This window comes from Durio zibethinus, chromosome 1 (genome assembly GCF_047325235.1).
Source record: "Durio zibethinus cultivar Kanyao isolate XHJ-2024 chromosome 1, ASM4732523v1, whole genome shotgun sequence".
Taxonomy (NCBI): Eukaryota; Viridiplantae; Streptophyta; class Magnoliopsida; order Malvales; family Malvaceae; genus Durio; species Durio zibethinus.
Genome location: NC_143162.1, coordinates 34,205,882 through 34,223,912, shown reverse-complemented (window position 1 = coordinate 34,223,912; position 18,031 = coordinate 34,205,882). Strand labels below are relative to the sequence as shown.

The 18,031-nt window shown below is 30.8% G+C and overlaps 1 protein-coding gene and 1 pseudogene across 2 annotated transcripts; both read left to right on the top strand.

The window, feature by feature from the left end:
* Positions 1-266: 266 nt before the first annotated feature.
* On the top strand, positions 267-12,212 carry LOC111312473 (alpha-glucan water dikinase 2-like; annotated as a pseudogene). Its single transcript, XR_016345481.1, has 31 exons — positions 267-383; positions 476-585; positions 679-757; positions 882-973; positions 1,058-1,211; positions 1,799-2,115; positions 2,371-2,482; positions 2,610-2,708; positions 2,798-2,929; positions 3,784-3,872; positions 4,069-4,203; positions 4,364-4,524; positions 4,601-4,690; positions 4,975-5,160; positions 5,748-5,810; positions 5,924-5,986; positions 6,247-6,306; positions 6,400-6,552; positions 6,658-6,741; positions 6,927-7,103; positions 7,232-7,338; positions 7,540-7,753; positions 7,900-8,003; positions 8,092-8,221; positions 8,313-8,437; positions 9,159-9,269; positions 10,079-10,177; positions 10,940-11,113; positions 11,193-11,285; positions 11,441-11,556; positions 11,869-12,212. The product of XR_016345481.1 is annotated as an alpha-glucan water dikinase 2-like (transcript).
* Positions 12,079-12,850, top strand: LOC111310803 (Putative membrane lipoprotein). The gene is made up of 3 exons (XM_089747026.1): positions 12,079-12,089; positions 12,267-12,328; positions 12,465-12,850. The coding sequence occupies exons 1-3, from the start codon at positions 12,079-12,081 to the stop codon at positions 12,848-12,850; spliced, it is 459 nt and encodes a 152-aa protein (XP_089603152.1).
* The last annotated feature ends 5,181 nt before the right edge of the window (positions 12,851-18,031 follow it).

Here is an 18,031-nt window from a genome sequence, read left to right as displayed (position 1 = left end):
TATACATCATAAGATGTGATGGATACTTTGCTGAATGATAGTTGTCAGATGAGTTGAATACTTTAACCTAGACTTCAGCTTACATCAACTATGGGCCATGGACTCGTGTTTGAAGATTTATTAGCGATGGTAATTCAATGTTCCCTTCAAGAATCTCAGTCACCAGATTTTCACTTTTAAAGATACCCAAGCTTTTATGTAACTATGATTAGACAAAACAAAGAGAGTTTAATGCATATAAATAGGGTGTTTGTCCATCAGACATTGTCTTTCAAACCGATTAGGTTTCAATGTCTTTGTGACTAATTGTTATGGCAACCTCCAGTAGCGTACAGGTTCCTCGAGTTCTTCATTTTCAGCCCGTTGATGGAATGCAACTTGAGGTTTTTAATTTCCATATTTTACGGATTCTATTACCATCGTTTGTTGGTTCTCCTAAAATAATTGTTCTTTTGATCCTTTGCGTTTTCTGTAGATTAATGTCTCTGGATGTTCCAGTGGGCACAATGCAAGAGTTGAACTTCAGCTTAAAAACTGCACAAGAACTTGGATTTTTCACTGGGGTTGTGTTTACCATGGGAATTCGTAAAGCCAGCACTGAAAACCTTTCATCAATTCTATTTTTACATGGTTTGTTTGCACATCAAACAATCTGTTGAGATTCATGTGCTTCTACAGGAACTGGTATATCCCTGGTGAACATTCTTCAGGGGCAAAATCTTATAAGCAAGGTGCACTGCAGACACCATTTGTGACGGTGTATTTTCTGTTTGCACTTTATTCTCAGTAGTTTATTTGTACGTTAGTATTCTCAGTCACAAATAAGAATTCATTATTATTTTAAAATTTTAATTTGATGAAATTTCTGTTTTAAACTGCAGAACGGAGAGATATATATTGTCGATATTGAGTTACGAGACCCCGAGATGCATGCTATTGAATTTGTGTTGAAGGATGGAAGTCAAGACAGATGGTCAGTTTTTCCTTTCATCCATCTTTTTTTTGGGTGCTGGGGCTTTTGAGATGTTTGAAATTCTCATATAACTTTGCTTTCCAGGTTGAAACTAAATAATGGAAATTTCAGAGTTCAGATTCCTGAATATGATGCAAGTTTCCCATTTCCATCTATACCAAAAGATCTAATAGATCGGAAGGCATATCTAATTTGGGAAAGCAGAGGCGGACCCTAAAGCTCGCCAAAACAGCAAAAGGTGATTATGGAGCAAAAAACTGAATGCCTTCGTAATCACCTTAATTTTGAATTTATGCACAGTTTTTCGTTTCTTCAGGCTAGGAATCTAACTGTTGGATTCATCATAAGCTCTTTGCTATGTAACTTCCCTTTCCTTTGCAGCTAGTAAAGGTAGTTTTTTAGGAAATTCATAAACATCATAAAGTTATTGAAACTAGTGAAAACATTATGCAATGCATGTTCTGATTTTCCAAAAAGTTCTACCGAGGAAACAATTTGTTGTCTGAGTAATCTCAGATACTCTTCCACTGTTTATGTTACCTTCAGATCAAAACCCTTGGAATTTTGAAGATATTGTTTTCAACCTATACTTTACCTGTGGAATTTTTCTTACTTTATGCAACTGTTATCATTCCCTTTCTCATCTGTATATCACAATGTTTCTTGTCCTCCTTGGCTCTCTCAACTATTTGCTATTTAGCTTAGAAGGCCAATGCTTGATAATAGAGTAGCTTTGGACATGAGGTATGTGCTATTGCTACATCAGCCAGTGTCAAGTGTTCCTAGTCTGGGTACTTATATATATCATTGTTTGCATTGGTGTAGCAAGATTATGCGGATGCCTTAACAGAGCTTCAAAACCAGCTGTCCAAGGGAATATCCTTGAATGAGTTACAGTGTAGATATATGAATGCAAGTACAAAAACAAAAGCATGGGATGATATAGAGCCATCTAGGTGTGGAACACCATCATCTTACCATAGAAGACATGATGTTGAGAAGTGGTTGCAAAGGCAGTCTAAGGGGCATGAGAACAAGACTGGTCATTCTTCATCAACTTTGATGGATCTTGTGGAGAAATCAGTTGGAGGAAATAATGTGGTCTCACAGCAAAATTATTTTGTTGGCAACTATGAAATAGTGGTTAGTCTTTTTGCAATATTTTATTTTGTTGGTTGAGAGAAAATGCAGTGATGGGCATTGCCATGGTTGGACTCAGCTTCGTTCATTTATTTAATTCAGTGTGGAACTTTGATTCGATGATTAGGCGGTCAGCTCATATTCTTTTAGCCATTAATTATTGAATTGGATACCTATTACACATCTATAGAAGTAAGCCCAACTTCTTTTATTTTTGGAACAAGAGTTCCTATTTGCTTTGGTTTTTTTGTTTTTCATGTCCTCTCTAAAGTTGTAACCGGTGATTATCACATATTGGTTGATTTGAACGTGAAAGGCGCTGCAGTTCTTCACTGGGGAGTGTCAAAGTCATCAGCTGGTGAATGGTTGGTAAGATACTTGGTCCTTCATTTAGTAGGAGATACATGATAATGGAGTGCTCTGACACTGGAATTTTCCACCTGTATGCTTGCAAATCTTACGTGAACCCACCACCTGCTTTCATCACTAATTCCAGGCTCCTCCATCAGATATGTTGCCTGAAAAGTTAAAAATGGTTGTTGGAGCATGTCAGACTTATTTTACAGATACATCAATTAGAGAAGGATCCTTTCAGGTAACTTATTTAAAGCAGTCTTTCATGAGCCCTTGTTCTTACTAACAAGTTGTATTGATTAATCCCCCTTCCCCCCTGGGAAAAAAAAGTTGGTAGATGTTAATTTGCAGCGGAGGAAGTTTGTTGGTATTCAATTTGTGATCTGGTCTGGCGGGTCTTGGATTAAAAACAACGGGGCTAACTTCTTTGTAGCTCTTCAACCTATGCCACCAAGTGGGAAGGTAATATTATTATCCTGTACTGAATGATTGCTTATGTTTTTGTCAGTTTACTTTAAATATCATTGTACAAGACTACAAGGTGCCTCACTGCCTTGCTTTTTGCAATAGATGTATAAACATAAACTGCCTATGCACTCTGAGAAGGTTTTTCACGTGAAAATTGTTTTGGGTCTCTGATAAAGCACTGGCATTGTTAGCGCAGGGTATTATGCTTTATTTTCCCCATCTCTTAAGTTTGTTTGCTCAATTCCAGAGTTTCCGTTTGTCATGAAACCAGTCAAAATGATACAAGAAAATTTGTCAAGAAAATTAGTGCAGGGTACTATGCCACTTGCCCAGTTTCACAATCAAAGATGCCATTAAAACCACATTCATCCTTTAGCATCTGATGGAAGGATAGAATGTCCACAACAAGAAACCAATTGTGGTTGCTCAATGCTGGGCATCAAGGTTGAGAATGAATGGCTTAAACCGTGTGATCTTATGGCCTGATGCTAGTCATTAGATATTTCATATGGAAAAGGAAACTTGAATGATGAGCAGTTGACAATAACTACAAAAACCATTATTGGAGGCTGACTGCATTCAAAAGAACCATTATCTAGTTTGCTGAAAGTAATGAAGTAATGCATATTGATTTGATGACTATTTTGCTGAGGAAAAAATGAAGCTAAGAGATGCATTATTTTGTGACTGTGTTTTGACTGAAAAAGTAGACCCATGTTCATACTGACGAATGTAGAGAAGTAATATGCTTCTTGTTTGAGTTAACTATCTCATGTTAATTATTTAGCTTTTTTGTCTATTTAACCAGTATTCCAGATCACTGAAATTTGGAAATCCCTTTTTTGCAGGTTGATGGGTATGGTAAAGGAATTGTTAAATGGTTGCTTGATGAAATATCCCAAAGAGAAAAGGAGGCTGAGAGGTCCTTGATGCATAGGTAACTTTAAGAGATGAGCTAAGCACATTATAAATGAGCCCAAGCATATCTATCTTTTAGGAGTAATGTCATTTTGGAAACATCAGGTCCATCTCTCATCATCTTACAACAGTTGAGATGTTAGGATCATGATAATATGTCTTTTTACCTTGATTTTGTTGCTAAATAACCTTACTTATATACTCAATTGTCACAGTTTCAATATTGCAACGGAGTTGACAGAAGGTTGTAAAGCAGAAGGAGAATTGGGGCTTATTGGTGTATTAGTCTGGATGAGGTTCATGATATGCAGGCATCTTACATGGAACAAGAGCTATAATGTGAAAGCTCGGTAAATTTGCATTTTCAATCGTAAATCAGATCTTATAAATATAGTATTATACAAATTTAGATGTGAACATTTTATTTGAAGATGTATCAATATATATTGTCTGCAGCTTATTTAAGTAATATTAGCCTATTAAATTGGTATTTCACTGCAATGTTTGCAGTGAAATTAGTGAAGCTCAAGACAAGTTTACCAATTTACTGCAAAGAACATTTTTAAACCAGCCAAATGACTGAGATTGTGAGGCTAATAATGGCATGTGTTGATCGTGGAGGTCAAGGTGATGTTGGGCAGAGAATTCGTGATGAAATACTAATGATTCGGGTATATAAAATTATTGTCTTAAAGAAATGGATTGTATGTCATTGTTGCAAAACTAATTCTCCTGCTTTTTCATTAGAGAAATAACGATTGCAAAAGTGGCATGATGGAGGAATAGCACCAAAAGTTGCACAATAATAGTAGCCCAGATGATGTGATTATTTGTGAGGTATGTAATTAATTATCAAGGCACTGCTGTTAGGTCTGAAGAGGAAAATCAATTGAAGAAATTTAAGTGATCTTTCATATATACATGTCACACTAGTCATAGACATTTTGCCTTAAATGAATTAGGCATATTCTGCATTCTTTATCTCTATATATAAGGTGAGGAGAGTTTTGGCTGTGACCTAGACCACTTGAAAAGATAAGTCAGAGTGTTACATTTGATTGGCTAAACTTGTTTACATAAAATCCATTCTGTTAATGGAATGTTCTTTTATTTTATAACAGGCGCTATTAAATTATTTGAGATATGGTTTTAAACTTGATGTTTATTGGAAAACATTATATGCCCATGGTCTCACAAAGGAAAAACTTGCAAGTTATGACCGTCCAATTGTGTCAGAGCCTCATTTCAGGATGGATACTAAAGAAGGTCTCATCCGTGACCTTACAATGTACTTGAAGACATTGAAGGTATCAATACTGTTTGGACAAAGTACCAATATTTTCATGAATTTTTAACCAGTTTTTTCTGCTAACATTCACTGAAGTAAATTGAAAGGAACATGTGATCATGATATTAACTTTATGAAAATTCATCAAATTTCACTTAAATACACTGAACTAGGAGTTGAATTTTGCAAATCACTTTGATGAAAATTGACTAGCAACAAGAAATCAGCTTCATAACCTGGGAATCTAAGTGACAGAATGCCAGTGATTAAGGCTTGCAACTAGAAATTAAGATCTGATATAAATCACACTGTTCTAAGTATCTTCAAAGAGTTCAAATAAATTACCATGATCCACAATCTCTGTTGAATTTATCCTCATTATTTATTGTATGACCTAAGTAATTTTCAAGACAGATCATCATTAATATGGTGTTTTTAAGTCAATAATAGCTTCAATCTGGTTGTTGTAACATTCTCATTTAGTAGTTACTATTTTGATGTTCCTTTAGTTATATGTCATAAATTACATTTTCTTTGGTTTTTTTAGATTTTATAAACTAGATTTATTGTTCAAAAGTTCTTATTGATTGTGACAACATGTAACAGGCTGTTCATTCTGGTGCAGAACTCGAATCTGCCATTGAAAGTTGTTTGCCTTCCTCGTTCACAGTTAGTTGCAGAAATACCAGACATGACATTCTTTGGTGTTGTGCGTTTTCCATTACCTTAACCATCAATTTTGAGTTTTTACTAACTCAAATCTCCATCTTACTGGTACTCAGAATCAAGATTTTGCAAGAGCAGATAGAGTTAATGTGTCTGGTGGTTTATCACTAAAGTTGTAGGTGACTGTCTCTTTCTTTTTTCAGTGAGCTTATGCATACCATCTTTCTTATGGGTCATAAGAGTCTATTTATGGGCATTCTTGATAAGCATGCTATTCATGAAATTTCAATTGATAGATCAGTATTTTGATCCAAGAATTGTTTCTTGTAATCTGGATTATATTTTGTTTTTTGCCCTGTTCTTTCTTGAAAAACTTTCTTATTTCTCACCCTAAAAAATGTAAATGGGAATGACTTTCTTCATTGTTGTCAAATTCCAGGACTGCCTGAACTTTGTCAAAACTCATATTGGTGATGAAAATATTGGCCCTTTGGTGGAGGTTATGATTTGTACTCAAAATAAGATGGAGCTTATTGTATTCAAATTCTAAGGTGTATTTTGCATGACTAAATATATTTTTTTTGCATTGCAGAAGATACTAGAATCCCGCATTGAGATCCACCCTCTCCTGCTGGCAGCTCATAGATTGGCAAAAGAGCTGCTATTCCTTGATCTCGCTTTGGCTTCAGCCATTAGAACGACTATAGAAAGGGGACTTAAAAATCTCAACTTCACAAATCCGCCAGTAAATTTTTTTAATTGCCTTGTCTGATATCTTTGCAAACCAGGAAATATAGAGTATGAAGACAACCCATTTATGCTTTTTTTTTTTGTCTTATGTGTGAATCAGGAAATCATGTTCTTCATTTCCTTGGTGCTTGAAAATTTTTGCCTGTCCACAGTCAAGAACAAAGATTTCATTTACTGTACAAAGGTATATTATTTTTTGAGCTTTATTGGAACATGAACCTTTTCATTTTGATGCATTAAGTTGTGGCTAACAGCTTTCTTATTTACTTAACTACAACATTAAACTTTCATAGTCTCTCAAGTCAGGATTAAATAATGCTTGATGCTTATTTAGTAGTCACTAAATGTCATTTCTTTCAACCTTCACAGGACTGGTATCGTGTCTCTGAGTCGTACAAACCCAGTGATGCTCAGTGGACATTACAGACAAAGGCTATTGTTGACCGACTGCAAATAGTACTTTCTGACAGGTCCCTCATCTACCAGAATAAGATCCAGCCTAGTGCTGAATATCTTGGTAAATTGCTTGGCATTGGGAAAACAACGGTATGTGATTAACTTCGAAATATATCTGATGATGAATTTTGTATGTTATTTAGTTCTCAGTCTCAGACCATCTGGCAAGTTATTTTGCCAAGTATTTTGCATCTAAAATTCTTTAGTTCTGCTATCAGATAGATACTTTTACGGAAGAATTAATGAGAGCAGGATCTGCCGTTGTTCTTTCTATGCTCATTAATCGTTTTGACCCCAACCTTAGAAACAGTGCAAATTTAGGATGGTAAGTTTTCAAAAAAACCTAATTCTGTGCTGAATAGCCATGCAGTTGGAGCAATCCTGGTTTCATATATTTGAACTGAGATCCTTTCAGCTTTATAAGTTTTTTCTATTAGTAGGAGATTGCTTTCTATTTTATGGTCTAAATTTTCTGGCAGCTTATGGTGTTTGCTCTCAAATATTTGCTGAGGTTTGTGTCTAACAGTTGGCAGGTTATCAGCCCTATGGAAGTTTGTGGATTTGTAACTTCAGCGAATGAGCTGATTACTGTTCAGAACAAAGTTTACCAAAAGCCAACTGTTATTATTGTAAATAGAGTAACAGGAGAAGAGGAGATTCCAGATGGAGTTGTTGCAGTGTTGGCATCTGATATGCCAGATGTCCTGTCTCATGTGTCTATTAGAGCAAGAAATAATAAGGCATGTGTCTTTTGGATTGCTTATCGCAATATTTTATTTACGCCACTGTCAACAAAAAGTGAATATTTTTACCTTGTATGAAAGTTCAAAGCTGTGTAGCTTGAGAAAGTCAACATATGTAGTTTACTTGCTGGAGCATGGCGCAGATATGCTTTGCTACATGCTTGGATCAAAATACTTTCAGGAATCTCAAGCTGAAGGAGGGACGTGCTGTATCTATACAACTTAAGTCCTCAAATTTGATAGTCAGGCATGCTGTGAAATAACTGCTTGATCAGTGATTTTATACACCTCTTCACCAATATTCTAATGAACTTTTTTATTCCCCCCACATGCAGTGACATCAGTGGTTCTAACTTATCTTTAGGTTCCCTTGTTTCTTCCTCAATTTCTCAATGAGTCACCCTTAAAAGAAAGACCTTCTGTGGTAGATATACTCTTTCAGTCGAAGAATTCACCACTGAAATGGTAAACTCATTCCAATTTGTTGTTCTGGGTAGAATTATTGAGCAGTTTGCAGAATATATTTGAGTGAAACCAACAATCTTCTTTGATTCAGGTTGGTGCTAAATCTTGTAATATAAAATTTTTAAGAGAAGGTTGCCATCATGGATCAGGATCCCAATGTCAGTTGCAATACCATTTGGAGCTTTTGAAACTGTTCTATCACAAGATGTTAATAAGGTACATTTTATTAGTTAAGATTTAATTTTCTTTATGCAATTTTCTGTTGTTTCTTTTAGGTGTTCCATTTCTCATTTGTTCAATTTTTTTTAAATGCACATGAAAGACTGAAAGGAAAAGGTCTATATGATGACCTTAATTTTATGATAGTCTCAACTGCATTGAAGACATAACTTCCATCAGTTACCCCACTTATGCGATCCTGGCTTGCCTCCTTTGGACTTGGCAGTAGGTCATATGTAGAGGAGTCCTCCCTCCATCCCAACCCCCTTTCTTCTTTTCTTCACAATGTCAAAAGGCATATGCAATAAAAGGCCAGTCGGAAACCTTTACTGTCTTGTTTCTTTAATTATAGGTCTTCTACCTTCATCTTCTTGAATATTACTCAGATATTCCAGTCTTTCCTATTTCTTCCACAGCTACACATCTAGGGATCAAACTTCATTTCAGTTCATAGAATGAGCCAGCAGAGATAGGCAGAACAGTAACACCTGACACCATATATAACTGTCTGGTAACTTATACTTGCCAAGGATTTATGACCAAACCAAACAATCTGCTATACTTAGAAAAGGCATTGTATTTCTCTAATTATCTTGTGGATTTGTTATCATGTTACTTGTATTCTGAAGCTCTATAATTTGTGTTGCAGATGAGTATGCAAGTTTGATATGAGCGCTTTGCTTTTCTTTCTCTGAGTTTTGATACTTCATTTTTTCAGGATATAGGAAACAAGATTACATTTCTTCACAAACTTGTTCATGGTGGTGATGTTTCCAAAGTTCAAGAAATAAAAGGAGCTATTCTACAAATGACTGCTCCTTTACCCTTGGTAATTTTATGCCATTGGTATTTAACTGTGTTATGGCATGTTGCTGTCAAATAGATCTTAGGTTATAGTTGCTTTTATAGCAATCCTGAAAATGAAGCCACTTCCCACAAAATTATGAATCATGATATAGGATCAACCTAGCTCATTACAAGTTAATTCGGTTTAGTTTTTGTTTTGACTTATTAATAGTAGCATAATTCAAATTGAGTTCATGGAGACATGTTCCACCTAAAAAAAGCCATTCCAGCAAACTTGAATCCGTGAATAGCCAGCCTTGTTGGCAGGTAGCAGTTTAACGGTGTTTATAAACTCCGTTAAATGATACAAACAAGCCACTAAAAGCACAATTTCCTTTAGTGCATACTTCTTGGAATTTTTTTTTTTTAATTTCATGAATATAGGTTGCTAACGTTTTATTATAAATTAAAGTTTTTTTTAATGTCATCATATAGATGACTGAATAATTACCCATCATTTCTTTAATAAAGATTTTCATCTTAATATGGATACAATTAATCAATTAATTAGTAGTTTTACTCTAATAGACTAATAGATGTAGAAATTCAATCTTAATATGGAAATAAATAAATAAATAGTCAATATTTTAATTTAATAAAAAAATCATTAATTCATGACAAAATAGTTAATTTAATAAATTATCAAGAGTATACATTTCACTCAATATTTGCATTTTCGGAATTTGTCTTTTTTAATATAGTCTAGATATAAATATAGATATAGCAACATAGATAATGTCATATTTACTAATCTTTCAACTGAGAGTTTTGTAATTCTGAACTTTGTGGTAGATCACTGAACTTAAGAGCAAAATGAAAAGTGCTAGAATGCCCTGGCCTGGTGAGGAGGGTGAGGACGGGTGGAACCGTGCTTGGCAAGCAATAAAGAAGGTTGGGACTTCTTTTCGCATATAATGCATTAATCATATGCTTTCTACTGATCATTTTTCCTTATCCTGTTCTCTTTTGTTACTGGTATCGTAGTCAATTTCAGATTAACCAATAGTATTTAACAACTGTTGTAGGTTTTTGGTTAGTCACACTCCACTCTTGACAGTTTTAAGGGTCTTTCGAATTATGATTCCTCGTTTCACTAGGTTCAACTTAACAGTTGGCTAACAGAAATCTACCAACTTTTCATTAGCCTGGTTGAGATGGAGGGCGTTCACTAGTGAGGGTTGGAGTATATTTATAGATATTACCTTGACCTTCATATGAAGAATGCAACCAAGAGGCTAGATTTTGCTTCTAAACCTGGATTCAACAAACACCGTACTATCTTTTTATCCAACATTGCACCGCTCACTTTTCACATTGTCACTTATCCAGACAGAACTTTCTGTTCTGATACTATTTTTAAAATGGGAATCATAAAGAACCATGATTCAAGTTTTGGACATCAGCTTAACCAAGAATTTTAAGGTGTAACGTCATGGTTTTTCCTTACATGTTAATCCTTGAAAATTATCCACATTTTGCTCACATAGGATTCCACACCTGAATGTAAATAGTATCAGTTGAATGCCTTTGTTATGACTTTCGATATTCAGCAGTACTAGTAATAGAAGTTTTTGGAAATATAAAACATAAAAGCAGTCATTTATTGAAACGACTTGTGCCCTTTTGAAGAGACCTTTTTTCCACTATATGCAGGTTTGGGCTTCAAAGTGGAATGAAAGAGCGTATGTTAGTTGTAGGAAAGCTAAACTTAATCACGAAGACCTTCGCATGGCTGTATTGATTCAAGAAGTCATTTGTGGTTATTATGCTTTTGTTATTCACACAAAAAACCCATTATCAGGGGACACCTCAGAAATATATGCAGAGGTAAGCCTCCCGTTTTGGTCCTATATGAACTTAGTGATCTCAGAAGTATTTTTCATCTATCTTCTTGGGTTGAAAACAGATTGTGAAAGGTTTGGGAGAGATATTGGTGGGTGCATATCCAGGACGTGCTTTGAGCTTCATTGCGAAAAAGAACAATCTAAGATGTCCTATTGTAAGGCAGTTTCTTTGCACCTCTTATTTGCCGATGCATGCTCCATTTAGTTCTGGATAAACATACTGGATCCATATGCAATTCACTTTTGTTTCTAAATTCCTCTGATCAAAGTTTTAGGAGGCTAAAGAAAAAAATTGCAATAACCTCTACAGGTTACTGGTTATCCAAGCAAACAAACTGGACTATACTGCAAGCCGTCTATCATTTTTCGATCTGACTCAAATGGTGAAGATCTTGAAGGATATGCAGGTGCCGGGCTTTATGACAGGTTTGTTCTGACGTAAGTTTTGAACAATATTTTGCAAAAAACAAAAGGATTATAAGTAGTTGATCCTTTTGATTTATGAACTGGCATGATTAATATTAGAGAATCACCTCCTTATATCTTGCACCCAGAGGATTCTCCAAAGAAAGTAATTCTAGCAAACAAACCAATCCATCCTGTTATCCAAATGTGAGATCATGATAGTATATTATTGATTAGGAGCTCATCAAATCTGTTTCAGCATGCTTATGCTTCCGCTTCACATATTTTCTTTCAAGAAAATGCCTCTTAATTTGTATTTGTTAAATTTCTCAGTGTACTTATGGATGGAGAGGAAAGTGCGGTTTTGGATTACTCCAGTGATCCAATGATAGTTGACAGAGCTTTCCAGACCTCACTCTTCTAAAAAATTGCAGAGGCAGGGAAAATTATAGAAACCCTTTATGGTTGTCCCCTGGACATTGAAGGAGTAGTAAAAGATGGAATGATATACGTGGTTCAGGCAAGACCACAGATTTGATATTCATGAGCACCCTGTAGTCTTCCAAATTGAACTTTACAAGCTGATGTAAAGTCATGAAATTCTAATCAAACCACGATCTGACCTTCTCCTTGATTTGTTCAGCATCTTTTAAATGCATTGATCTTTTTTTTTTCCATTTTTAGTAGTAAACACATAAATTGGTTTCCATAAATCTGTGGACTGTGATCAGCAATGGTGGAACTATAAATCCCAGAAAAATCCTGATGATAGTGCAGAATATTTCTCTTGCATGTATGATACAAAATACTGTTCACCCTTTTCATTTCTTATAAAATCCAAGCTTCACATTCATGCCATTTAACTTGAATTTCAAGTTACCTACATGAAAAGAGCATTGCCAGCCCTGTTATTTTCCTGGTCATTTCAGTTACACTGTTCACCCAAGGTCTAGCCGCTGATCAGAAACACCCGACTGATCTACACACCCATTTTTGGCAACGGTTCCCTTGGGTTCACAGGTCAGGGCCAGCATTCCCACCTTTACCTCCTCTCAAATGGCCCAAGCCGCCACACAACCCTAAAGTGGGCTGGTGCTTGGAATCCTTCAAAACAAGAGTAACCAGCCTTCAAGATATTTTACATTCTTTCTTGAGACGCAAACCTTCCATTAGAGTAGATTGTTTTGCTGCTGTTAAGGCAATCCAGGATGATTGCTGCAATCTTATTTTCAGTCGATTCAACAATCCATTATTCGCTCCTCTGTTGAAGAAGCATTGTTCTAATAAGGGGGAAGCTGCACCATCACCAGCTTAGTTCAGTTTCAACCCTTGGTAATGATCAGTTGCCAATTGGAGTATACAAGTTGATTTATTTTTATGTTTTTTTTAGTTAGGTTAATTTGATGCTAGGATTTAAGATTTTATATGTTTTTTAATTAGAATGAATGTTCCAGTGAAGGACACGTCTACACATTTTTAATCCTTATTTAGTTAAAGAGATCAATGTGGCTTTTTTTTTTCTCTCATAAAACTGGATGCAAATCTTCATATCATATATCATATGCTTTCAAAATCATGTATTCCAATAATCTCATTCTCCGTATCAAAATTCAATCAAACTTTTTATAAATACCAAAATAAATAAAATAAAATAGAACACTTGATTCTAATATTAAAATAAGTGCCATGAAATTTATAAAATGAGAGATAATTATTTTTAATTTTATAAACAATAAATAAACTTACAATTATAAAAAAATATATGTTGTTTTACTTTGGAGACCTCCATTGTATTTTGATTGGTACCAATATAATTAGAATTGTTTGAGCTTTATAATCAAAGTATCTTAATCTTAGTTTTGCCGTATGATTGAATGAGTTCAAGCAAACATGGAATGAAAAATGATATAATGGGAATTTCAGTTGAAATTAAATTTATCGATTATTTTATTTAGAAATAAGTTATAAAGAAAAATAAAAAGAAATAGTTATGACAAATTTTCATTTGTTTTTATTCCTTTTTAATGGAGTAATGTAAAACAAGCAAAATCTAGCACAATTAGGAGTGAAAAAAAATTAAAAATTTTGAAAATTGATTCGAAATTATAATATTTGATTTAATTTATATTTTTTTATTTGATTTATATTAAATTTATATATTAAATATATATATTAAATTCGAATCAAATTTTTGATTAAGAGATAAAAAATTAAAAAAAATCGAACTATATTGAATTTACATATTTTTAGTTTTTATATATATTTTAATTTTTTTTAAATAAAATTAATAATTTTATGTCAAATTTTACTTAAACATATTGAAATTTTTTATTAAAAAATATATAAAAATTTAAAAAGTTAAAAATTGATAAATCAAACTGAATTAAATCAATAAAATTTAATTCAATTTAATTTTAATCGAATGACAATTTAATTTAAATTTAAACTTAAATTTTTATAATATCATACAATATATAAAAAAAATCAAATTAAATTTGATTTAAACTGAATTGTTATAACTCTAAACTTAACATTCTTATATACATATATAAAAGAAGTTGTCGTTTGAGATAAAAAAAAAAAATTTTGAAATTTTGATTAATTGAATCTTATTTTTAAGTAAAATTTGATCTTAGAATGAGTTACCCCAGACTCCGATATTTTTCAAGATTGACTAATCAAAGCTAAAGTCATTTGAAATGAAACCCACGCCCATTTTTAAAGTTACTAAGCTACGATCCCATTGACTAAAGCTACCGGTTCGGTGAGCTTTAGACCATGCCCTTAAGCCATAGTCAAATAAAATTTGGGAATCCCAAGAGTATAATTTTTAACATGTCATAAAAATAAAAAATATATATTGTTTTTTTGTCTAATTTTATTTGTTTTTATTTATTTTTTAGTTTCAGAAAAATTTAATTTTAATAAATTTTATATTAAATTTTTATTTATTTATAAAGTTGATAGTTCCATTTTTTGAAAAAAAAGTCATATCATTTTTAATGTCAACAAATTAAAAAAAATGAAAAAAAATAATTTTGAATATAAAAAAAATAAAGAAAATGAGACCAATGATTTGGGATTTTTTTTTTTGAAAATAGTTTTTGAGATTATAAGTCGATTATCTTGGACTTTGGCTTTGAACGTAACTATTTATTTTAGAGCCATGGGTTTCTTAAGTCTCCATTATTCGATAATATTTACTGTCATTAATTGGGCCTTTGTGATTTAGCAATATTTGATAGTTGACTTTCAAAATTTAAAAATGAAAAAAAAAAGAAGAAAAAGAGGTGAAACAAATTTGTGGTTAAGAATGTGAACTGATTTAAAGATAACAAACGAATAGTCCGGATTCAAAAGACAATTAATATATATATTTTTATTATAATGATTTAATTTTCCTATTCTGCAAGATATTATCTAGGAAAATTTGGGTCAAAAAATAAATCTCTAATTCAATTTCCACTTCTCAAGTTACGATGTGATGGAATTCAGGCTAAAAAATAATCTTATCTGAATTTTATCAAAATGTGATGAAATTCAAGTTAAAATATAGTCTCAATTGTATGATGGGTGCATTTTGGACAGTATTTCGTGGTGCAATTGAAGCTATAAGTTTTAAAGTTTATTTAAATAGATGATGAAATTAAATATAATGATAAAAGTAAAATTAATTAATATAATAATAATATTAAAATTAATGATAAGATATATATTTTGATGTGCATATAATGATATGAATTATTATTAAAAATATTAAATTAAAACTTATATGTAATAAAAAATTTAAGTTATTTAAATTTTATAAAATTAATGAATAATTAAAATTTTTTTAAATTATTCATATGCAAATAATGATTTTATTAATAAAATAATTAAAATTAATAAAAATGATAATATCATATTAAATAATATATTTATTCTATTAAATTAACAAATTTATTTTATCATTTTTAAAAAATAAAATAAATTATAAAGATATTATTATTTTTTCAATATAATTACAGAGCAAAAAAATAAAATAAAAAACGCAAATGGGTTTTGGATCACTAGATGTTAGATCCAAAAGCTCCTATCACTCAAAGCTTATTTTTACATTGCAAATTGATTATCCAAACGAATAATTCATGAAACAGGCATAATTTTTCATTAAAAAAATGAAATTTTAATGTGATTGCGTTTCAATCCAAATGAAAACCTTAATTAAAAGAAAAAATGTTCAATGATTCATGATTTTTATAGTAATTGACTATTTATAATATAAAATAAAAATAAAATATATATTTAATTATAATAATTAATTTTTTTTATCAAGCAATCAAATATCAAATCTAATTTCATTATCACCGTTTTATATATATATATTCCAAATTTAAGTATATATTATATTATTAATTATAATATTTAATTTTCATCATTATAATAATTAATTGTCCCTAGCAAACAAGGCATTGTTAATCTTGGTACAATTAGAAGAATGAAAGAGCAAAAAGTCTCTGCTCACTTATACATTTAAGGTACATAAAAGGTGTAATGACCTTTACCTTTAAAAAAAACAATACTAAAAGAAAAGAAAACCTTACGTGAGAAGGAAAGGCAGAAGAAACGACACATTCATTTAAGAGTTTAGCTTGGAATTTCTGTGTTTTGTTAAAGTAAAAAAGAATGGCCAAATTGTAAATCTTGCCAAATGAAGAAATTTGATGAAGGGAAATTTTAAATGCAACATAAATTTTGCTCCTTACAATTTTTTTTTTATTTTTTGAAATTATTTAATTATTTTTTAACAAATTTTCAAATATTCATATTCGATTACTTTTGCTAAGCTATATAATTTTTTACAAAATATATTTTTAGATAATGGAATTGAAATCTTAAGAAAACTTATAAAATTAAAAATTTTATAAATTGTAATTATAAAGATTTTATAAATTGTAAAATTCAAAATTTATTGCCATTATAAATTTTTATACTCACTTTTAAAATGAATCATCGGAGAAAAATAAACAAAGAATAATATATTGATCATTAAAAAAAGTATATTGATATCCTACAAACAAATTAATTAAATTTTAAAAAAATAAATGAAAAAAAAAAAGAGAGACTAAATGCATTAGAATTAAGACTGACGCCAACAGTTAATCACGGAAGAAAGGATTCACTGAAAATTTGTATCCCATTTTCATGATATCATGGATGAGTTATATATATCATGACGAATTCTTCAGAAAAAATTATGTATTTCACAGAGGAATTTGATAAGTGAAATTATTTAAATATATTTTTCATAAGTTTATAAATATTTATATATGATAAGTTTTATTATTTTTTAAAAATTTATTTCCAAAAAATCACATAACTTATTGGGAATTAATTTTTAAAAATAGTGAAAATTTTTAAAAATTACAATAAGAGAATTCTATTAAAAATTTTTATAAATTAATATAATAAAAAAGTTGTTATTGAAAAAATTATAAAATTTAAAATTAATAAAAAAATTAAATTTACTATTTTAATTTTAAATAAAAAATAAATTCTTACGATACTCTAATTAAATATTTTATCTTTTAATGTTATGAACGAATTATTCGATCAACATGTAAGGTTTAAAATTTTTAAAAATTGTACAAGTAATATTATTAAATATTGTATAATTTTGTCAAAGTATAATATACTAGAAATTCATCTTAATAAATAGATGAAGAGATTTTTTCAAAGAGTTTAATTTCATAAGATTTATTATAAAATTTTAAAAATCGTTATAAAAAATAATTATTAAAAAATAATAAATTTAAATTTATAAAAAATTAATTTTAATATTTTATTTTTAATTTAATTATGAGCTCATAAGGTTTTAATTTTTTCTAAAATCAAAATAGTACAAATAATTTTGTCTTAATTTTAAATTTTATAATAATAATTTTTTTCATTATATTAATTCATAAAAAATTTTAATAAAACTATCTTTTTAATTTTTCATAAATGAATTTTGAATTCTTGAAAAATATTATAATTTTTTTAAAATTCATTTTTTTAATAAATGATATAATATTTTGAAAATGAAATTTTGAATAGTTATAAAACTTATCATATTATATTCAAAAACTTGTGAGAATGATAATTAAATAATTTTACTAATAAAATTTTGAAATAAAAGGCTAAAAAAGAAAAATAATGGTATATTTAGAAGCAAAGAGAAAAAAATTCGGGAGAAAAAGAAAAAGAGAAAACTAAAAGGGCCATAAAAATAAAAAATCGAGTTTCAAAATGACCCCTACAGCATCAAAGCACTGTCCGTGTCAGCTGCTTTCTTTCTCTTGCAGTATATATAATATAGATTCCATTTATTTAATATATATTTTCCTTTTACTTCACTCCTTTCTAAAAATTTCCCCTTATTGATTGACCCATTCGATTTTTCTTCTCAAACACCAAATAAAATCCCTCTTAAAACTCAAAATTATATAAAAACCGAAACCAAACAAACACTTGAACC